Raw genomic sequence first — 24,441 nt, forward strand, 5'->3', positions numbered from 1 at the left:
GAAATGAAAAGAAAACCTACAGAATAGAAGAAAATACTTGCAAACAAAGCAACCAAAAAGGGATTAATCTCAAAATATATAAACAATCCATATATCTTAGTATCCCCCCCCAAAAAAAAAACAATCAAAAAGTGGACAGAAAATCCAAGTAGACATTTTTCTAAAGAACACATACAGCTGGTCAAAAGGCATATGAAAAGATGCTCAACATCACTAATTACTAGAGAAATGCAAATCAAAACTACAGTGAGGTATCACCTTATACTAGTTAGAATGGCCATAATCAAAAAATCAACAAACATTAAATGTTGTGGATGGTGTGGAGAAAAGGGAACCCTTCTACACTGTTGGTAGGAATATAAATTGGTGCAGCTACTATGGAAAACACTATGGAGGTTTCTTTAAAAACTAAAAATAGAGCTACCATATGATCCAGCAGTCCCATTCCTGGACATACATCTAGAGAAAACCGTAATTCAAAAAGATCCATGCACCACCATGTTCATTGTAGCACTATTTAAATAATCAGGACATGGAAGCAAACTAAATGTCCATTGACAGAGGAATGGATAAAGAAGATGTGGTAAGTATATATTTCTCAGCCATTAAGAAGAATGAAATAGTGCCATTTGCAGTGACATGGATAGACCTAGACACCATCATACCAAGTGAAGTAAGTCAGATGGAGAAAGACAAATATCATATGATATTGCTTATAAGTGAAATATAAGCACATGGTACAAATGAACCTATTTACAAAACAGAGATAGAGTCACAGATGTAGGAAACAAATACAGTTACCAAGGGGGCGAGGGGGCAGGAGGGATAAATTGGGAGATTGGGACTGACATGCACGTGCTTGCTATGCTAAGTAGATTCAGTTGTGTCTGACTCTTTGCAACCCCATGGACTGTAGCCCTCCAGGCTCCTCTGTCCATGGGATTCTCCAGGCAAGAATACTGGAGTGGGTTGCCATGCCCTCCTCCAGGGAATCTTCCCAACCCAGGGATTGAACTGCTGTCTTATCTCTCCTGCATTAGCAGGCAGGTTCTTTACCACTACTGCCACCTGGCACATATACACACTACTATAAGAACCTACTGTATAGCACAGGAGACTCTTCAATACTCTTTAATGACCTATAGAAGTAGAATCTAAAAGAGTGGATATATGTGTATAAATATATAACTGACTCACTTTGATGTACTGCAGAAACTAACACAACATTGTAAATCAACTCTACTCCAATTTAAAAAATATTTTAAAAAGTGGAGAAGAAATAAAGACTTTTCTCCAACAACAGAAAACAGAACTTTAGAGTATAAACGGTGAATGTAATATATATTGTTTTTCCTTAATGAGAGACAGCATTTCCTCGGGGAGGAAAGCTTTCTCTTTGAAATTCTAACCCTTATTTCTTAAATAACACTGGTAAAGTTAATTGGAATACTGACAGTTTCATCTTCCTCAGCAATTTTTGCAAGTAATTTGTTGTATCATTTTGTGTTTCTGAAAGAAACATAAGAGAAATGCTTTGCAAGTGATTGAAATATGGTGAGGTTATTTTCTTTCAGATTTTGGGCTTGGGTTAAGAATTTCTGATTCCAGGTAACTGATAGTTACTCCAATCAGGCTCACACAGCTTAAAATTCTTTCGGCATTAGAGATGTCTTGGCTAGGGAGAGAATGAGCAGTAAAAGGCAGCTCAGATGTGTGAAGAAGGAATAGATTAGTATCAACTAGTCATCCTGTCTCCTACTGAGCCAGTCAGACACACAGACAAATAGCCAGTTGGTTGTTAATGTAAGACTTTCATATAATTTCTTACTGGCAAGCAGAGAGCTTTTCTGCTCAGAGCAAAATCAGTTGGCAGTGATGTTACTGTATTAAATTGAAAGAGTTCTGTCACAAGAAGCATGTTTGAAATGTGGAATATATGTGAGGGAAAGGAAATATAGGAATTAATATGGTATATGAATGAAGACTTCAAGAAAGTGAAGACCACTGTGTAGTATTGGCTCAGACAGCAAAGAATCCACCCACAATGAGGGAGACCTCGGTTTGATCCCTGGGTTGGAAAGGTCCCTTAGAGGAAGGCATGGCAACCTGCTCCACTATTCTTACCTAGAAAATCCCCATGGACAGAGGAGCCTGGCAGGCCCCAGTCCATGGGACCACAAAGAGCTGGACACGACTGAGTGACTAAGCACAGCACTGTGTAGTACAGAGATTCAGTTAGGAGTCAACCAGACCATGATTAGAGGAAAAGCAATAAATACGAAACATGAAAAAAGAGCTGCCAATCTGTTTGGTCTCTCTCTGAAATAAACAAAGGTAATTTATTTGAGACTTACGGTAGTGGCTTATTCAGTGCTTTAATTTGTAGTTCAGAAGTAAGACTGCTGCGACTGCTGCTGCTGCTGCTGCTGCTGCTAAGTCACTTCAGTCGTGTCCGACCCTGTGCGACCCCATAGACGGCAGCCCACCAATTGCCAGAATCATTGAATTAATTTGAATCTTAAATTTGAAATGTATTCCATTTCTGAATAAATGAAAATAATTAAGGTATAGTTCTTTCATGATTTAGTCACTTCACAAGTTTGTTAGATATCAGTATAACTATATTGCTAGAAAGTGCATTTCCAGACTACAAAATCTGGATCTAAATAGTGGAAGTCTTGAGTTCCCTTGTGAATTATAAAGGGAGAAGTGATTATGAACTTTTTGGAAGAGGGTAATAAACCAAGCAGAAACGCACACACAAACACAGACCTGTAGTTCTTCAGTCTCGTTCTTCTCTCCACCTCTTGAGTCTGCTTGTATGTTCCTGTTCCTCTGTTTTGATTTGGGTTGGGTCTAGATTTAGGTGTTTTACTTAGAAGCAGGAATTGAAGTAGAAGATCAAAAGAATTTTTCAAAATCTCATCTATAGCTAAGCTTTCTTTTCCATAGTAGATAGTGGCTAACATTTATTGATTATTTGGTATGTGCCAGATACCTGATTCTCATAAGTTTATATAAGAGTAGACTTTCTTTTTATTTCTCTTTTGGGAAATTGAGGCTCAGTGGTCAAATTCTGGCTTCATACCCCTTGAAAGTGGCAAAGCTGGCCCTCAAAACTGTCTCTCAAAGACTCTTAACCACTAATAGGATTCACATGAGTACCTTTTTGTAGGATTCTTTATTATTAGGAATTCTTTAGAACCAAAACAAGATGGTACCTTCTTATAACTAATCTTTTAGGATATAGAAAGAGTTGTATTATTATGAGCTTTGCTTTGTAACCATATTTATTTCTAGTATTTTTTCTTATTAAATGTTTCCCATTTATTTCCGTTTTGATTTCAGAAATGTATTGTGGTGGAATAGAACTCTATCTCAGCATAATAAAATCCACAGTTTGGAATTCTAACATTTACTTTACGAAGCATCCTGGTTTTGTCATTGAGGTCTCTGTGTATTTCTGTATTTATTTTTAAATGCTCAAATGAATAGTCAGGTCTTAAATTTTTGAATTAGTATGTTAAATGAAGTCACATGTTAATTTTCTTTATATTGGGTTGGCCAAAAGTTTGTTCAGGTTTTTCCATAACATCTCATGGAGTATTTGACAAAGGGGAATTAAAGTACCTTCAGTTTTTTACAGGACTTCAAAGGTCACAAGTAGGTCATAGAAGAGAAAACCTGCTAAGGGTTCTGTATATCTTCTTCAGGGAGGAAAATCATGTGAATTTAAAAAGCAGTTTTAAACTAGAAATTCCTCAAATATTTTAAGTCCCTTGCCTGGCAGTACATTCATGAACTGCTACAGTGTTCGCAGTGGGAGCGTGGTATGTCTGAGGTGGTAGAGAGAATAAGAACCACAGCTCTGGAGTATTTCTTCAATGTTATTAAAATTCATTGTTTTACTGGTTTGTGAAAGCCACTGAGCATTTGAGCTTGTACATCTCAGTAAAATTCAATTATGTCAGCATTGTAGTTACTATAATTTCCTAATGTCTGATAAGCTGTACTTTAGAGATTTTTCTATTTTATTGGAATGTTGGGGTCTCAAACTAGTAAAAGAGAACAATAAAGTCCTGAAATTCTATTCCATGATTAACTTTGTTAGTGTGAATTTAAATATTCTCAGGTCAGTGATAGGTTTTGTTTTGTTTTTACAATGAATGATAATGTTGACAGTTACAATTAGATTTCTGTTCACCAGTTTTTGTTTGAGGAATTTCTTTTTCTTAAAGGGGCAAAGTATTTAGTGTTATCTGTTTTATTTTACCAAATAGTAGGTTATACAGCTAGGTAGAATAGCCCTTATGCGCAAACGAGAAGCATCTTAAACTAGCCCCAGATGAGAAGGATTGAGTGGAGAGAGTAATAACTCCCATGGACCAGAATAGGAGGCTCTCAGAATACAAGTCTTCTGTAGTCCCAGGTGAATGCAAAGGGGCTGTTCTTCAAAAAGTGTAAATTCTTTAGTCTTTACTCCTGATTTTACTGGACTGGAATCATTATAATAAGGTGCTCTTCAGATGTTAATTTTTATCTAAATACTTCCCTGGCTTTGATCTGTGATTAAAGAGGACAAGGAGCATGGTAACCCTCTCAGTCCAGGGCCCTTATTATTTAATACTTAACAACTTGACATTCTTACTACTACTAGTATACCTCCCTCTATGTCCTTGATTTGGATTGTTCCACTGAGAAGATTCTTTTCTGCCTCTGACACCAATTGAACACTACCTTCTATTCTTCTTAGCATGTCTCATCCTTATTAGGATAAGCAAAGAGTATTACTGCAATAGAGTTAGTGTGAAGAATGTTAAGAAAATGTAGTAAAATAAGTAAAATTGCTCCACGATCAAGGGAACAAATGTCATAGAAAGTCTGTGCACATGAGCTAGCTGGCCCTCATAGTAATCATAAAACAGTGTCTTTACTGACACCTAGGAACCCACTGAAAGCCACCTAAATTAAGTAACTTATTAAGTTGAAAACTGTAATGTTTATAATAGACATAATCTGTTAATGATTTACATATGGACAAGTGCTGTTTTTAGTGCTCAGAAAAAGTAGAGTTTCATGTAATCTAAAGAAAACATAGTACAAGTAGGACAAATACTGGAAAAAATATGTGTTTTAAATTAGCAGTAAGAAGAGAGCGGGGAAACCAGTGCTAATTTAAATGAAAAAGTATGCTTGTAATATATTAGTAACAAGATTTATATTTTAGAATTAGGTGATGGTATACACATGTGACTATGAAACACAGTAAAGAAGTTATGGGGATCAAACAGCATTTTACTCCAATTAATGAGATTGAAAAATTATATTTGATAACAAGACAGTTTTTGACAGAGAGCTTACATCTTTACTAATCCTGCAGCTGTCTAATATTCTTTTTTAACTTGTGTATTAATATATAAACAGTGTTTGGGAAACGTGTTTCCAGGTTGTAAGCATTTTCAGTAAAAACTGATGGCGTCTTTGTTACACCAAATTACATTTTCCTTTTTTCATCTGTTTTTTTCTCCCCCTAGGAAAATGACCGGACATTCGTTCCACATGGGCTACAGTATGGCAATTTTGAATGGCATTGTAGCTGCTCTGACTGTAGCTTGGTGCCTCATGTAAACCTGCACTGAAGCAAAGTACTGGACAAAACTTAGTCATGATTACTTTGTAATAACAGAAGAACATCACTGCCTATTCGGAAGACCAAGAAAGTTGCTGCTCATTATGTCGTTCAGATACAAGTCATATCATCATCATTATGGAGGACTTTTTAAACATCATTCTAGAGCCTAGGCATTGGGAATGTATAAGTATTAAGTTTCAAGTAGTTCTTAAAAGTGTAAGATGTTTACCTCATCTTTTTACTTTTGTGTATGTTGTCCTTATAAGTTGTAGAAAACAATTTAATGGAAATCAAACTCAGAAACCTAGATGCAGAACATCCTATATCAAAGCCTGCTTTTCCATGTATATGCTACATTTTTGCTAAGAAATACTGATAGTACTTTTGAGATAGAAATATTTCTTATTTATTCATTGTATTAGAAAAGCAAACAATGCCTACTACTTTGACATTTTATAGAAGCTACTTTTAAATCAGAATATTTAGTTTTCAATATATAATCAATAGAAGGTGCACTTATTTTTTTAACGGGGTATGGTTCTTTGATGTTTTTTTTTTACATATTTTCCTACTATATATTGAATTTGTATCTTTTTAAATTGTTGCATCTAGGCAAATGTAAAGGTTATTTTTTATCTGGTGCAAACCTAATACCTTCCATTTTTAATAAGTATTTTGTCTTTTAAGAAAAGCACATTGGCCTCACATTTAAAACTAAGTAAACTTATTTTTGACAAAAAAGTAACTGAAAAAAGTTTATTTAAGGAATGATAATACTGAGGAAATTTAAAGCAATTCCCTCTTTCCATTTTCACAATGCCAAATATTTATCTTGGTGCATATATGGTTACTTCAACAGAACTGATACTATCTTGTTTTTAATAAATATAGACTTGACATTTTTATATTTAGGAATGCTTGAATTAGTTTGTTTTTAGTCTCCAAAATTTGGTTACCAAAATAGAAAAAGTATTTTGATACAGTGTGTGTACATGTATAATTTTTTTATGTATAGTTGCCTTATTTTCCTATTTAAATGTTCTTTTGTAATTGTGTTGTTTTGTTTTTGTTCTCATTCTTATTAAGCCTTAATTGTTCCAATTCGTTTAAATACCTGCTTAGGAATAGTCACTTGAATTTTAGAAAGATGGACTATTTAAAATACTGTTTTCCCTGGCCATAGGAAAACCTGCCTTAGGATAGCATTGTGTAGCAAAACTGCTTATTCAGGCCAAATGGCAAATGAATATATACATTTGTTCATGTTACCTGCTAATTGTTGTTACTGAGTAAATGATTTAATAATGTTTCTAAAAGTCTTAACCTTTTTTTTTCTTTGACCATTCAAAAACCTTTCATTGGAAATGCCAAATGCTGCTCTCTCTAATTTAAATTATCTAAAGTGTTTAGATTAACAGGGGAAGGGGGTGTTTTTGTAAGGCACACATATCACACAAACAAACACACATCCCATGGCTTAATTATTCCTTGCAGAGTAGTGCTTCCTATCTTCTTCCCCACCCCACGAACCCTTCTCCTTCTCCCTTCCCCAGCAACCTTGGCTCTAAAGGGCTCTTCTATTGCAAAGGAATGTACAAGTAACAAAATCAGTTTTTCTTCTCTCTACCCCCAAGAACTCCCCAGCACCCTCAAATTTGGAAAACTTCTTCCTGATTTTTATGTTTTATGACTAAGAAAAATCTAGTAGATCCTTTACACGTAAATATCTATAAGATACTATATCTATATAATATGAAGTGAAGTGAAGTCGCTCAGTCATGTCCGACTCTTTGCGACCCCATGGGCTGTAGCCTACCAGGCTCCTCTGTCCATGGGATTTTCCAGGCAATAGTCCTGGAGTGAATTGCCATTTCCTTCTCCAGGGGATCTTCCCAACCCAGGGATCGAACCCGGGTCTCCCACATTGTAGACAGATGCTTTACCATCTGAGCCACCAGGAAAGTGTATGTATCTCTTAAGCTACTTCTGGAGCTCTGTTTCTTTTGGACTGGGACTCCTCTTTCTTGGGAAACTCCTCTCTGCAGTCTAATGTAGGATGCAAATATAAACTATCCTACTTCCTTAGCAGAGTGATTGACTGAGGATAGGTATCTAACCAAAGCTAGGCCACTCCTAGTTTCTCATCTTCCCTGGCCACAGTGATTGCAGTAGGAATAAAGACATGACTAATTAGGCTAGTCTCTTCCCAGAATTTTTCAGGTTGAAATTGAGGTTAATTAAGCTGGGAAGATACAAACCCAGGAGATGCTGGCAACCAGGGTTTAGCCAAATTCAGTGAGACAGAATAAGGCTGACATGGATACTGCTAATAACATTTCCTATAGTCCCTGATGCCCAGTGGTGACCCTGCCGTTCTTGAAATATGGTTTATTCACAGTTTTGGGAGCTAGAAGTCCAAGGATAGGGTGCCAACATTATTGGGTTCTAGTGAAGATAGCTGTCTTACTGTGTCCTCACTGGTGGGAGAGAGGCTAGCTGTCTTCCTTTAGAAAGATTCTAACCCCATAATGAGGGCTCCACTCTCCCTACCTAATTACCTCCCAAAGGTCCCACCTCCTAATACCATCCTGTTGAGTTTTAGTTTCAACCAGTGAATTTAGTGGTATTCAGGGGGCACCAATGTGTAGTCCATAAAATACCAGTAGCAAAAGTAGGTTCTTTGAAAAGATAAGATAGACTTCTAGTAATAAAACAGATCTTAAAAGAGATTTTCCATGTTTGTCTATTTTTCCATTTCTGCCTGTTTACTTGATTATATCAGGAACTTGTTGCAAGCAACAGATACCATCTGACTAACTTAAGGAAAAGGAATTTAGTGGAAGGATATCCAGTGACTCTCAGAACTGGTAGGCAGAAATCAAAAAAGTACTGAAAGGTGAATGAGGAGGAAGCAAAGGAACTGTTTGTTGGTAGGAACAGTATGATCAGGATAATAAAATGAATCCTTTTTGTCATTTGTTCTTGTTCCTTGCAAGATCAGCTCAAGGTTCAGACTCTTTGGATAGATTGTCAACTGACCAAGATTTGGTCATGTGCCTCCTCTATTTAGCTTCTGTAATTTGGGATGAGCAGCCCCAAAAGATAAACATTCACTACAGCTCATTCTTGACTGTTGTTTCCCCACACATACCATTCCTTTCATACTTGAATTTCTAAAAGTAAAGTGTGCCTAACAGTGCAGCTATTGTTGACTACATCTGAGGCCAGGACTTCAGAGTATGTTCATTCTTCTAGTTTTGGACATTCTACAAAATATGCTCTTTTTAATCCAAATGACAGAGAAATTTCTTAAATACATATTGTATATGACATCAAGAAGATAGGTAGAAGTTACTGTCTTAAGATCCTGGTCACAAGACCTTCCTTTGCAGCTATTCTTTTATCTTTGCTTTGTCCACTATCTTGGCAAATTAGGTTTCTTCCCTAAGAGTGAACAAATTTACTTCTGACGTGTCTAATGCCTTGTTGATTCTTCACTAGCATGTATGGTAGTACAACACACCCCAGAGTGTCTTTAGTTTTCCCTCTATACTCTTTGCTCACATCATGTGGTAGCAACTGTATCACAAGGGTAAAACACCCCAACTAACTTAGCAGTCTTTTTTTTTGTTTTGCATGATTACCTGATGGCATAAAGAATCTATAATGTGGCTGTTTGAACTCTTCTGAACTAATTTCTTTTGAACTCTTTCATTATGTACTTAAATCTTTAAGAACAGCAGAGTTCAGAGTCGGGAACAAAGGGCAAAAACTTTGTGAGGATATCACTGGGTGTAGTAGTGAGAGGCCTCTTGGTTCCTGGACCTATGTAATATAGGAATGGGAGAAACAGCATCAAAAGTCAATTGTTGGATAAAAATACGTACTACATCTGGAGAGACCCCAACTTTAAATCTTGTGTCTCAACTGGCTCCATAACTAAATCTTCAGTAGATTATTCCAATACTAGCTAATGGGAATTGCCTGGCAGTCCAGTGGTTAGGACTCGGACCCTTCACTTCTGGGGCCCAGGTTTGATCCCTGATCAGGGAATGAAGATCCTGCAAGCAGAAACAAAACCTAGCAGCTGATAAAGAGATTAACAAAATAAGAATTAAGTACATCACCTGACCTCTTCTGTGGACTGTTTTTTTGGCTAGAGCAGTGTTGTATGAGAATCCATGATAATATATAAACTATTCAGTAAATCCATAAATAATGGTGCTGCCAGATGTATCACAGGTGAGAAAAGCAAATCTAAGACCATAGTATGTTTACCAATGAGGACAAAACCACTGAGATGTTACTCCTAATGCAGTTAGTTAGCTACCAGGTAACAGGCTGACTGCCCTGCCCCCCTTCCCCTCCCCCAACATGTGACACCATGAAAGGGTGATGGGGGTGAAGATGGGGTGGAAACACGACAGTAGCCAGATCACCTCTGAAGTCACACTTGTGTCTGTGGATTCCATCCTTGCCATCCTGCACTTTATTCTCCCATCAAACATGGCTTGACAGGAGGACACTAACACAGAATATGTTGTCTTGTCTACTTGATTATTTAGAGCCTTTTTCACAGGGCTTTGGTATGTGCATTTACATATCTCAGACATACGCTCATATTCTGGATCCACTTCCCAGCATTTTCTTAAGTTGGCACCAATTCTTTTCCAAGCCCCTGACAATCCAGCCACACTGCTAGTTCCCTCTCCATGACTGTGTATAATCCTTATTTCCTACCACGTCTCTTAAAGCTACAGAGACAACACTGAACTGCTTGAAGTTCTGCTCCCTAGGAGGCTTTTCCTTGCCTGTTCACTGCCACCTGTGCACAGGGGGTTTCATGGCCTCCACCACCTCGTTTATGACTGGTAGGAACATAATATCTGAGTCACCTGGAAGTCAAGCTTGGATTTTTTTTCTGAATCAATCAGTTGTCCATAAGGAACTCTCATGCGGCCATGGTTTTGAGTTGAATGAAAAGAGGCAGCATGACAGGAGAACCCATATGGGGAATGAGAACATGCAACTAATACTCCAGAACTCAGACTAGTTCTGCTGAACGATGGAATTCCAAAGATGTGCCTAATTCAGTAGTTCTCAAGTGAGGATTATTTTTGCCTCACAGTGGCAACCTTTAGCAATTTAGCTTAAATATTTAGCAGTGTTTAGAGACATTTTTCTGAATGTTGAGCTTTAAGCCAACTTTTGCACTCTACTTTCACTTTCATCAAGAGGCTTTTTAGTTCTTCTTCACTTTCTGCCATAAGGGTGGTGTCATCTGCATATCTGAGGTTATTGATATTTCTCCCGGCAATCTTAATTCCAGCTTGTGTTTCTTCCAGTCCAGCGTTTCTCATGATGTACTCTGCATATAAGTTAAATAAGCAGGGTGACAGTATACAGCCTTGACGTACTTCTTTTCCTATTTGGAACCAGTCTGTTGTTCCATGTCCAGTTCTAACTGTTGCTTCCTGACCTGCATACAGATTTCTCAAGAGGCAGGTCAGGTGGTCTGGTATTCCCATCTCTTTCAGAATTTTGGACAGTTTATTGTGATCCACACAGACAAAGACTTTGGCATAGTCAATAAAGGAGAAATAGATGTTTTTCTGGAACTCTCTTGCTTTTTCCATGATCCAGTGGTTTGATCTCTGGTTCCTCTGCCTTTTCTAAAACCAGCATGAACATCAGGAAGCTGACAGTTCACATATTGCTAAAGCCTGGCTGGGAGAATTTTGAGCATTACTTTACCAGCATGTGAGATGAGTGCAATTGTGCGATAGTTTGAGCATTCTTTGGCATTGCCTTTCTTTGGGATTGAAATGAAAACTGACATTTTCCAGTCCTGTGGCCACTGCTGAGTTTTCCAAATTTGTTGGCATATTGAGTGCAGCACTTTCACAGCATCATCTCCCATCACTTCATGGGAAATAGATGGGGAAACAGTAAAAACAGTGTCAGACTGTTTTGGGGGGCTCCAGAATCACTGCAGATGGTGACTGCAGCCATGAAATTAAAAGATGCTTACTCCTTGGAAGAAAAGTTATGACCAACCTAGATAGCATATTCAAAAGCAGAGACATTACTTTGCCGACTAAGGTCCGTCTAGTCAAGGCTATGGTTTTTCCAGTGGTCATGTATGGATGTGAGAGTTGGACTGTGAAGAAGGCTGAGCGCTGAAGAATTGATGCCTTTGAACTGTGGTGTTGGAGAAGACTCTTGAGAGTCCCTTGGACTGCAAGGAGATCCAACCAGTCCATTCTGAAGGAGATCAGCCCTGGGATTTCTTTGGAAGGAATGATGCTAAAGCTGAAACTCCAATACTTTGGCCCCCTCATGCGAAGAGTTGACTCATTGGAAAAGACTCTGATGCTGGGAGGGATTGGGGTCAGGAGGAGAAGGGGATGACAGAGGATGAGATGGCTGGATGGCATCGCTGACTCGATGGACGTGAGTCTGAGTGAACTCCGGGAGTTGGTGATGGACAGGGAGGCCTGGCATGCTGCGATTCATGGGGTCGCAAAGAGTCGGACACGACTGAATGACTGAACTGACTGAGCTGAGAGACATTTTTTATGGTCATTAGTGGGGGATGTCACTGGCAATCAGTTGATAGAGGCCAGGGACGCTGCTCAACATCTGTAAGGCCCAGGACAATTCCCCACTAGAAAGAATAATCACCTCAAATATCAGTAGTGCCAAGGTTGAGAAACCCTGATGTATATATATACATGACTAAGTGAATTAGATGATGTCCTGTTCAGAATGGACAGCTCAGGTAACAGGGTTATCTGGAGTCCCAAGGTCAGGTGTTCATTCTTCAAAAGGCCAAGTAGAGCCTGTATCTCAAAAGGAAATTATTATCCTAAGAGTACTTACTGCTGACTACCCTGTGGACTTCTGCTTGGCAAGTTCTGTCATAGACACTAGTCATTAACTACTATGACTTTGTATATTATTGAGATTCCCCACATGATGCTACTTCTGGTCAAAGAACTCATAAATAATAAAATCCACCCACAAAATATTTTCTTCCCATCTCCATATGCTATCTGTTTTTGTGCTCAAGGGAGAATGCTTCCACAAAGTTTGCAGACAATAATGCTACTATTGTTGAATTGGAAGCTGAGACTGCATTTGCCCATTCCAAATTCCTTAAGCACTGGGTACACAAGCAAAATGGATGTTAGGGCACTGACTGGAGTGATTGCTAATATGCCGAGAGGTAACTGAGTTGGCTGCTATACAGTAGGAGCCAGAAGAAGTATGAACAAAAACCCAAAGGCCCCCAAACCCAAATAAAGTTGCTTCCTTGTTAGACTCTCATACTGCAGGTAGAATATTACAACAGCCTTACACAGGCAGAGCCTCAAGTCCCTCAGACATGAGGTTTTCGTCACCCCACTGGATTGAAGTCCTACACCTGGTAAGAGTTCTGGATGAAAGTCAAGGGGACATTAAATAGATATTAGACAAGGTAATATCCAGCTAGGTATTGTTTTGGTCCTCAAAACTACTTTCAAAAAACAAATAGCTAGAACCTCTATCCATATTTCTTTTGGAATGGCATTCATGTAGTCTAACTTCCTTTTTATTTTTTTAATTTCTCACACTGTTGTTTGAAGGATTTTGACATTGGCTGTAATTACAATGTAGTACATTGTTTGCAGAATATGTTGTGATGGGATTAATTGTGAATTGGGAAGGAATGGAATTCCCTGCAATCCTGACCGTGGAACTAAATACAGTAATCTATGAGAACTTTAATTGTCCTCCTATGAGGAAGGATCAGTGCATTCTCAATTGAATGAGCAATGCTTGTACATTATGTTAGATGAGATAATTTTTTGAAGTGTGATCATGGGAAATAATGAGTATGTGTATATTGGGCAGGAGAAGAAGTAGACTTTAGTGGGTATTTTGTCATTTATTGACTGCCAAATCCCAAAACCTGTTTTTATTTAGAGGGGATTCCTTGTTATGTGAATGTCTGTTAGAAGGCAAACCTCCATACTGCATTAGAGAAGGCTAAGAGAATAGATATTTTCTTTCTCACAAATTGATTGCTAATATATAACCTTGGTGCCACCAATTTTACTGCTCCTGCCTGAGCTTTGAGCTGTGAAAGGATGGCATGATAACTAACAGAAGACTTAGAATTCATTTGCAGTTGTGCCAGTCTGTGGCATTCGCAATGGTTTCTAGCTGCATTTTGCTCTGATCAGGCCAGTAATAGAATCCTGATCAGGCTGTTTTGATGCATAACTTTTGCTGTCTTTGCTACCAAGCTTTCCTTGGTGTCTGGCATTTTATGATCCTGGTTGTCTGACCTTTCTTCAATTTTGTGAGCTACTCCTTAACCTTATAATAAAATTATTTTGTTCCTAGCCAGCAAAAATTAGATTCTGATGTTTAAAATCAAGTACTAAGGATTCATATATCAACTTCCACCACTACTTGTCCACAAAGCTCCTTGAAAAAACTTTGTTCCACCACGATTTCATCCACATAGACTTATTTTACTAATTTAAAAAATTATTGTATGCTATCTCAGCCTTATTATTTTATAATCACTTGTCTTCCTAAAGAATCTTTTAGATTCTTTTAAAATGCATACAGTACTTAGGCTGAAGCTTACACACAGCAGGTGCTCAGTAATTGTATATGACATGTTTTAAACACTTATCTATGCATAGAGTGGTAAAGGAAATTTGTTTTTTTAATTTTGGAAGAAATTACTTCAGATCTTACACATAAATTGACAATAAGAAAACTTTACAAGCACATGAGTAAGTGTTCCTTATACTAGTACAAATATCTTTTTATACAATGCTGATTTTTTTTTCAAAAATAGAAAGTTAATAGGAATGTATAAGTGTGATATTTAAAATAAAACATATCTTTGGATTTCCTTTAGGTCTAACCATTTACAATTGACATTGGACTGAGCAGACAAGTGGTATAATTAAAGGGCAGTCAGAATGCAATTTATTTGTATTTTCATAAGTTCATGTATCAGAACCAAACTCCACAGAGTACAGAACTACAGAACTACAAGTCACTTGTAGTCATTGTACAGAACTACAAGTCACTTCTTGGAGTAAAAAGTTTCCAGCAGCATAAGATGGTTAGTCAAACATCAGTGCTTAGAATGATAGTATTTTTACTTATAATCTGAAAAAGTTGTGTACAACAAAACATCCAAATGTACAATGAACTAAACTCCCCTCAATACTGGAATTTGGAAAAACTACAAGAATATCCCAGAAAGATGTACAAGTGGGCAGAAAAATAACGTATGTTTAATAGTGGACACCCTGGTAGCATGGGAAGGAAATCCAAATGTTTTTATAAAGGACCACCTGGAAAGGTGTTAGAAACAAACTGAAATACTTGCTTTGGACTGTAGGAGCCTCTGCTGCTCAAGAAAAAAGTATTGCAAATCCGTGCTGAAAAGATGGACCAAAATCGTAAGTTTAAGAGTAGCTTAAATGTGTGGCAGGGGTGAGGGGGACTTGAGGGGAGTAGTCATTAGTTTATTAAATCATAAAGGAAATGAATACAAGTAAAATGAGCATGGGCAAATAACCAATAAATAGATATTAAAATAATAAAGAATACTTCAGGGCTTATAAGTGGTAATGTCAGAAGAAAAATATTCAGAGTGTTGCAAAATTATGATAGTTTTTACCTACAGATATAATATGGCCTAAAAATCTAGATAGCTTTGATAAGGGCTTCCCAGATGGCACAGGGATAAAGAATCCACCTGCCAGTACAGGAGACAAAAGAGGCATGGATTTGATCCCTGGGTTGGGAAGATCTCCTGGGCTAGGAAATGGCAACCCACTCCAGTATTCTTGGAGAAGGCAATGGCACCCTGCTCCAGCACTCTTGCCTGGAAAATCCCATGGACTGAGGAGCCTGGTGGCTGCAGTCCACAGGGTCACTAAGAGTCGGACACGACTGAGCGACTTCACTTTCATGCGTTGGAGAAGGAAATGGCAACCCACCCCAGTGTTCTTGCCTGGAGAATCCTAGGAACGGGGGAGCCTGGTGGGCTGACGTCTATGGGGTCGCACAGAGTCAGACACGACTGAAGCAATTTAGCAGCAGCAGCAGCCAGTATTCTTGCCTGGAAAATTCCACGGACCGAGCCTGTTTGGGTTACAGTCCACGGAATCTGAGTTGCACACAACAGAGTCACTGAGCATACAGCTTTGATAAAGGTTTATAAAACCATGAAAGAAGAAAGCTGCAGTCTTTAGAGGGGGAATGTTTCAGAGATATAATTAATCTTGTGGGAGAAAAAAGGTTCTGGAAAGTAAGAGCTGTTTTGTGTTACCTCTGTGAGAGAGCATTAAACTGAATGAAAATCACTGCTTTGCCCTAACAGCTTTTTCTTTCCAGCAAAACTCTTAATAAAACACAGCCTCCTTGCTGCCTCTTTGAGCAACATACTCCTGGTCTCTCCCGCTATTCCCAGAAATCAGCACTGTTTTATAGCTGCTTACATGAAACTAACTGCTGAGATGGGCCCATCCTGGACTCAGTGAAACTCATATTTTCCTTCTCTTTAGAAAAGACTGCAAGACCAGCCAGTTAGTGGCTTTGAATCAGCTCCAGAATGGAAGACCAGCCAGTTAGTGGCTTTGAATCAGCTCCAGAATGGACCTGGATATGCAGTTTAGTGTGATATGTCAGGAAAGACAGGAATTCCTAAGCAATTCAAAGTTAAAATCCTGACTCCCTCCAAACTTTTGTAGATGGCTCTGCTGCTGAAAGTTCAGCCTTTTAAAGTACCATTTAAAAATCTGTTAGCATAATTTGTGTGTCAAAAGATAGGACTTCTTATGTCTGTATTCAAGCTAGATACTGAGAAAGTAATTACCTCAACTTCTAGGTAAATTATAATCATTTATAATTCTTAGTGCTGTACAAATCTGCCCAAGGTGAAAGTATGCTGGATCTAAAAGTATAATGAGAGTATAATTTTCCATTTTGCCTTAAATACAATTGGTGCTTATACTGTTGGATGTTACAAGTTCCTATTAATATAAAATATAGATTGCTTGACATTTATTCTGTATCAGTTTTTATATAAAATTGTACTTTCAGGTTGTACAAATTTCCATTTGTATTCAAGTTTGGAGAAACACAATAAGGATTATACTTTTAAATATCATATAAACATCCAATAAATATCCTGTAAAACTGACAGATAAATTGTTTTAAAGGAAATACAAGAATGAATCTCAGAAAATGTTTCTTAAAAACGTATCTTGATAAACACATTTTTATACTAACCTAATAGCATGTAGAAATCTACAATTAAAATGAATCAGAAGTGTATTTTGTAAATCAGAATCATTAATGATTCCTATTTCTCTGTTTCCCAGTTAGAATTAAATTTTTACTTTGTAGAAATTTTTCAGAAACATAATCAGTGATTTCTTTAAAAAGCTTATTTTAGTAATAAATACATAAAAGGAAAATTAAGCAATTTTTCATAGAAAAAATCTTAGATATATATTTTTAAAATTTTAGTAACTTACTGCTACCCACAACAGGAAAATACTCCCAAGTCAAAAATAAAAATTTTAAACAATTAGAAATATCTTGGTTTTTAAAAAAATAAATCTTAAGGATATAGGTAACAGGAAATGGCAACCCACCCCAGTATTCTTGCCTGGAAAATCCCATGGACAGAGGAGCCTGGCAGGCTACAGTCCACGGGGTTGCAAAGAGTCGGACACGACTAAGTGACTTCACTTCACTTCATGAAATATGAATAGAAAAACCAAGGAACAAAATTTTAAAGTATATGATAGCAAAGTTCTTATTATAATTGTTCTGATTATTCATATATTCTTATATAAAGAATTTTTTCTGATAATAAAGGAAGAAAAATGTGTAGTAAATGGCTGATGTTGATACCATAAAGCTAGAGGGGTATAGGAGTGCTAAAGGCATCCTCCTTCCTGACTGATTATCTTAAAGGCTTGGTAGGAACAATTCAATGAGTGACTAATGAAACCTTTAGTTCAGCAATATGCAATAAGAGCTTTTATCTCCTAATTTCACTTCTAGGGCTCTCTCCTAAATAATATAAAACAGAAAAAAAATCTATACATGAAAGATATCCTTCAAAGCAAATAACATGTTATAGTGGGAAATAATGGAAGCAAACAAAAACACCAGTAACATATGGTACAGAAACATAATGGAATATTATGTAGCATTTAAAAATGGTTATCAAGAGGAATGACATAAGAAATGTTATAATCTTAAATTAAAAAGCAGGATACAAGGGACTTCCCTGGCAGTCCAGTGGTTAAAACTCCACACTTCCAATTCAGGGGGACGGGTCCAATCCCTAAATTGAGCAGGATATAGAAGTGTCTAGAGCTGAATTTCAACCATGTGAAATACTGCACAGAAAGAAGACAGGGAGATTCACTGGAATATTGACAGAGATTTTCTTAGAACAGCTAAATTATAGGTGGTGATAGTTTTCTTCTTTAAGGATTTCTATGTGTTCTTTTTAAAAAAAAATTATGTAATTTTTGGCTATGCTGAGTGTTGCTGCACGGAGGCTTTCTCTAGTAGCGGTATATGGGCTTCTCATTGAGGTGGCTTCTCTTGTTGCAGAGCACAGGCTCCGGGTGCATATGGACCTCAATAGTTGGGGTGCACGGGCTTAGTTGACATGTGGCATGTGAAATCTTCCTGGACCAGTGATCAAACTGGTGTCCCCTGCATCGCAAGGTGGATTCTTAACCACTGAACTACTAGGAAAGCCCCTCCACATGTTCCAAATTCCTTATAAGTCCGTATCATTTTGTAATTAGAAAAATATTAGAATTTTAAAACTAGGAATAGCCATTAACTGCATATAGTTTTTGTGAGGATTACATAAGATCCTGGATATGAAGTTCTCTAGCATATATAATACTGAGTATTTCCTTTAAGGCACAACTAAGAGAAGGGGTGGCTTCACCATCTAGCAATCAGAGTTGCTTCCATTATTGTCAAAAAATAGTAACAAAAAATCCTGCATGCTGCACAGAATCAAATTCTGTCACTCCACACATTTTCAGAGATATTAATTTGAGAATTGTTTTGATAGTTAAAAGCAGAAAACAACCTAAATGAATTACAATGGAGGCTTGATTAAGTATATTTTGTTTGGTTAATTATATTTATCCCATAAAAATAATGAGATAGATAATGGAAGCCTTAAAAACCAAGATGTCCATGATATAGTTTTAAATGAAAGCTAAGTTGCAGAACAGAATTACAGTATAATCCTGGCTTTATCAAAGGCAAAATGAAATCAGGGAAAAAAATCTTACATTTTATAGGTCTGATATAATATTCTTAAGAGACTAAACAGATGATATAGCTGAGTATCTGATCTACAAATCAGAAAAATGCCTCTAGCTTATGTATGTGTCCAAATATTAAATTAAGATTTCAATTTTAAAATCAGCATAATCTGGATATTTTAGTGTTGCAAGACATCAGCAAATGACTAAGATTAAGGTATCTGACAAGACTTTTGGTTGCAGGTAAAAGAAATGTACTTGTGCTACTTTATTATATTCATGCTATGGAATCTCAGATACAGGCTGAAGTACAAAGGCCTTGGCACATTCTCCCTGATAAGAGTGTTTTCATATACCCGAGGTCTTTGGCCTGCTGTACCAGTTTGATGAAAGAAATTTATCCTAACAACGTGATGATTTATGGTGAATGCCTGTTTTTGTTCTGGGATGGAAGAGGCTGAAATGTGAGTAGCTGAGGTCAGTCACACAAGCACTGCATGCATACATGACTGAATCCCAATAAAAGTCTAGCACACCAAGGCTCAAGTGAGCTTCCCTGGTTGATAGCACTTCACCTGTGTTGTTGGGAGAATTTAGTGTGTCCCTAAAGTACTCTGGGTTTCCCTTGTGGCTCAGCTGGTAAAAAAAATCCACCTACAGTGCAGGAGACCTGGGTTCGATCCCTGGGTTGGTAAGATCCCCTGGGGAAGGGAACAGCTAATCCATTCCAGTATTCTGGCCTGGAGAATTCCATGGACCATATAGTCCACGGGGTCGCAAAGATTCAGACACGACTAAGCAACTTTCACTTCACTATATGACTCCACTGAAAAGGGACACCTGGAAGCAATACCTGATTTCTCTTGGACTTCACTCCATATACCTTTTCCCTTTATTGATTTCAATCTGCATCCTTTTGCTGTAATACATTGTAACCATGAGTGTAACATCCTTTGAGTTCTGCAAGTCCTTCTAGTAAATCACCAAGCCTAAGGGTGGTCTTGCGAACCCTGATACAAGAATTAACTAAAAATTTGTCAAAAGATAGCTACTCTCCTCATCCTAAAACCAACATAAGTGTTAAACCATCCTCCCCCAAATAAGGAGGTCTGCTTGACCCATACACCCATACACAGAGGTCCTTAATTAGAGGATGCTAGCACTGGAAGTCAATTTAATCTGACCTCAATCTATAACTGAGGAAATTAAGGATGAGAGGATGGCAGACAGGTTGAGGCTGGTTGATTCTTTTTTTACATTCTTACCACAGGAGCCTAGACTAGTTCTCTGGCTTTGTAACTGAGTAAGGACAGTTTAGCTTGCAGCTGTTCTGTGGGAGCTCTGTGCCTCTCTCTCAGGCCACATGGAACCATGGTACTCACTCTTGATCAGCATGGGAGTGGAATACGCCACCTAATGGTAGGCAATGGAATGTCTTAAAGTCCAAAACTCTCCTGGGGTATCCTGTACCAGTTTCTCTATCTTGTTTGCTGAAAAGACATACACTGATAGTCTTTCCTTTTTATATTTGGTCACACAGTCTGCTTTTGGCTCGGTGACCCATCAGTAAACTTGTGCCTTAGCATATTAATTTCCTAGGGCTGCTATAGCAAATTACCACAAACTTGCTGGCTTAGAGCAACAGAAATTTCTTCACTCACAATTCTGAAGTTCAAAATCAAGGTCCTGGCAGGGCCACACCCTTTCCAAAAGCTCATGGGGAGACTTCTTCCTTTCCTCTTCCAGCTTCTGGTGGTTCCTGGCATTCCTTGACTCGTATATGCATCATCACTCCAGGATATTTTCCTCTGTCTTTTACTGTCTCCTATAAAGACATTTTAATTGGATTTAGGGCCCACTCTAATCCAGTATGGGCTTCCCAGGTGGCGCTAGTGGTAGCGCCAATGCAGGAGACATAAGAGACGCAGGTTTGGTCCCTGGGCCGGAAGGATCCCCCTGGAGGCGGGCATGGCGCCCCGCTCCAGTATTCTTGCTTGGAGAATCCCATGGACAGAGGAACCTAGCAGGCTACAGTCCATAGGGTTATAAAGAGTCGAACACAACTAAAGCAACTTAGCATGCATGCTAACCCAGTATGATCATATCTCAGTCTTTACCTTTAATTGCATCTGCAAAGACCCTACTTCCAAATAAGGTGACATTCAGAGATTCCAGGTGGGCATGAATTGTCGAGTGGAGGGGGGGTGAGGTGGTACTGTTTAACCCACTATATTCTCTGAGACAAGTCACCTCACATGTACTCTGGTGGTTTGCGTTTTGGAAATGAGGAATATCTGTGCGACTGAGAGAGAACCTGAAACTGTGCTTAGATGTTGTGGGTGTTCCTAATGCTTTTCTTTGCTTTCCAGCTCCTGCCTCTGTGTTTGCTTTGCCTGTTCTATTTTGTGAGCATTCCTTGTTAGACTATCCTGTGAATCTTTCAGTGTTCTTAGTATAAATTGTTGCAATTTTATTTTTATTACTTTCAGCATCTTTACTTTGAATCTATTTTGGTAGCAAAAGCATTTGATTGTGGGTTGTAAAACCTATCACTAATCCTGGTCAGCCAAGTAGGAGACTTGTGACATTCAGAAAATCATCTGAAATCTCAGATTCCCAAGTTAAGAAGTATTTAATGAGCCTGGAGGGCATGGCAGCCCACTCTCGTATTCTTGCCTGGAGAAGCCTATGGACAGAGGAGCCTGGCAGGATACAGTCAATGGGGGCGCAAACAGTCAGACATGGCTGAGCAACTTAGAACACAGCACACAGATCCTCTTTGAGGTCTCATCCTGTGTCAGTTTGAGTGCGTCCTCTGAGAAGAAGATGCCAAGAAATTATTAAGGGTGCAAGAAATTTGCTGGAGGAAATGCTTATAAAAGCTGAAGGGGTGAAGGAGCAGGAGGATGCAAAGACAGTGATACCATCTGAGTCCTGTGAAAGAAGAAGAGAAACAAGGAGGACTAGGCATTAGAAATCTCAGACTTTACCACAGCTCTGAGAAGCTCTCAGGGAGTCCCAGAACAAAGTCCCATTAGCAGAGTCCTGTCACGGGCTGGTTTTGGTACCTCTGCTGTGTCATTAGCTACAAGCAGCCTAGGAGGACCATAGTCTCAGAGTAGGGGAATCAGCAAACTCCAACTCTTACAAGCAGTTTCTATCTTGAAGGAAGATCTGAATGGCAGACCTCTAGGATGGTGACGATGCCAGTATCTTTAAAATAGTGAGCTTATGATCAGTATGGACTGCAGGTTTGTCTGTCTCCCCCATTCATACGGTGATGCCCTAACCACCAATGCAATGATATTAGGAGGTGTAGGTTTAGATGAAGTTTATGATTGGCTTACAGTGCCTTTTTAAGAAGAGAAAGACACTAGAGCTTACTCTCACCCTGTGAGAATACAAGAAGATGGCTGTCTGCAAATAAGGAAGACAGCTCTCCGGAGACAGTGAACTTGCCAGTACTCAGGGCTTCCCCGGTGGCTAAGATGGTAAAGAATCAGCCTGCAATGTGGGAGACTCAGGTTAGATCCCTGGGTCAGGAAGATCCCCTTGAGGAGGGCATGGCAACTCACTCCAGTCTTCTTTCCTGGAGAATCCCATGGACAGAGGAGCCTGGCGGGCTACAGTCCATTGATTCTCAAAGAGTCAGACATGACTGATGACTAACACTTTCCTAAGGGTGTGGCCACCATGGTTGGCTTAGAGTGCCTTTTTAAGAAGAGACAGAGACCAGAACTCACTCACAGTCATGTGAGAACACAAGAAACTCTCCCTAGACCCTGAATTTGCCAGTATACCCTGCTCTTAGACTTGTCTCCAGAACTGTAAGACTTATATTTCCGTTATTGAAGCCTTCTGGTCAATGGAATCTTACTATAGGAGCCTGAACTCAGATAATAAAGACACCTCATTTTCATTCTCCAGAGAGAGGGAGGAGGAAAGATTGTCCTCAAGTTCAGTCAGTCTCTCAGTCCACAGGCCAGGTTTGCTGGGAAGCTGTACTGTGAGGGCCTGTGTTGTTTCATCCTGCTCTGCCATGCGAACATTTATTTTTCTTCTCCCTCATGCCTCGACAGTCCTCTTATTCTGAAACTCCATCTACCTTCTCCCTTCCTTTTCTTGTACTAGTGATGGGATAGGGAATCCTGTGAGGACTAAGGGCAACACTGTGGCTTCTCCTTTTGTAGAAGATTGCCTCTCAACTTTGGCTGCACTTCTGGGGACTTTTAAAAATGCCCAGGGCTCAGGACATGCCCCACGACAAGCAAATCAGAATCTCTGAGGAGTGGAACCAGGCGTAAGTGTGTTTTCAGGCTCTTCAGTTTGATTCAATGGGCAGGGGAGGTTAGCAGTTCTGCACAGAGGATCCTAGCCCAGGGGAAACACACAGCACTGCCTAAATTAATAAAAGCACCACAGTAGCAGTATTTCCTTTTTCAAAAAAGTTTTAAAAGAAAGCATAGCTGTCTTTCTTACTTGCTTTTTGAATGGGAAATAAGGGACATTAATTTTATTCAAAAAGGGCAACGTAAGAAAGTAAGGTTCATACAGACCCTCCTCAACTGTTGGTCATCTCAGAGTCTGCCACGTGGCATTGTCATAGCTCCATCCTTGTTTTCATATGACATTAATTTCATATTTCCTGCTGTGCTGTGTTTGAGAGGGAGTTATGTTTCAATAATAAAGGAAAAAAAAATTGTGATCCTTTTGAGACAGAGTTGATTTCTCCAAGGCTTTCGTGAAGTTGGAGGGCATAGTCATGGTGGAAGAGCTGAGTTAGAGTAATTTTGCAGCAACACTGGACAGTTTTGGATGGGACTTGTTCAGTTTTATACTCTCCAGTGCAAGATCACTGCTGTCAGAAAACAGACACATATTCATAGCTCTTCCTCTATTTTCTCTGAGCCCATTATGCAGTGGATATTGTGCTTGGGATCAGTGATACAAAGATGAATAAAAGAGGTTGAATCTATCAATATGGAAATGGTAACCAATTTATGGTATATCCGTACAATAGATATGACTCTAACTTTCAAAGAGTAATGAGTTAGGTATATACTTATATACCTGGGGAAATTTTTCACGATAAGGCTGTTAGATGTTTACAGTTTTTAAATTTATTTTCTTTAACAAATGGTATGTATATATATAGGCATATTAAAATTTTTAAAGAATTCATTCAAAAACAGTGATTATCAGTGGAGAGTGTATTGGAGAAAGCTGAAAGAATCTTTCATGCCTTTTTTTTTTACAACTTAAGAACAGTAGGATTTTAAGTGACTATAGCCATGGGTTTTTCTGTTATTCTTGATATTTAAAAAATATCTATAGGGCTTCCTTCATGGTTCAATGGTTAAGAATCTGCCTGCCAATGCAGGGGACACAGGCTTGATCCCTGGTCTGGGAAGATTCCACTTGCCACAGAGCAACTAAACCTGTGGACTGAAATCACTGAGCCCGCACACCTAGAGCCTG

At 38.5% G+C, this 24,441-nt stretch overlaps 1 protein-coding gene across 2 annotated transcripts in view; it reads left to right on the forward strand.

Annotated features, from left to right (window-relative positions):
• Window positions 1–24,441, forward strand: part of ARL6IP6 (ADP ribosylation factor like GTPase 6 interacting protein 6) — a 111,376-nt gene that overhangs the window by 31,049 nt on the left and 55,886 nt on the right. The window contains exon 4 of one of the 2 annotated variants that reach the window (XM_040229098.1): window positions 5,535–6,948. The exons of the other annotated variant lie outside the window; for it this stretch is intronic. Coding sequence (XP_040085032.1) covers window positions 5,535–5,628 — 94 coding nt within the window. The 3' untranslated portion in view covers window positions 5,629–6,948. Of the gene's footprint in view, window positions 1–5,534; window positions 6,949–24,441 lie in introns of those variants that run through there. 2 annotated transcript variants of the gene reach the window in all.

Source organism: Oryx dammah, unplaced genomic scaffold (genome assembly GCF_014754425.2).
Source record: "Oryx dammah isolate SB20612 unplaced genomic scaffold, SCBI_Odam_1.1 HiC_scaffold_27, whole genome shotgun sequence".
NCBI classification, from domain to species: domain Eukaryota; kingdom Metazoa; phylum Chordata; class Mammalia; order Artiodactyla; family Bovidae; genus Oryx; species Oryx dammah.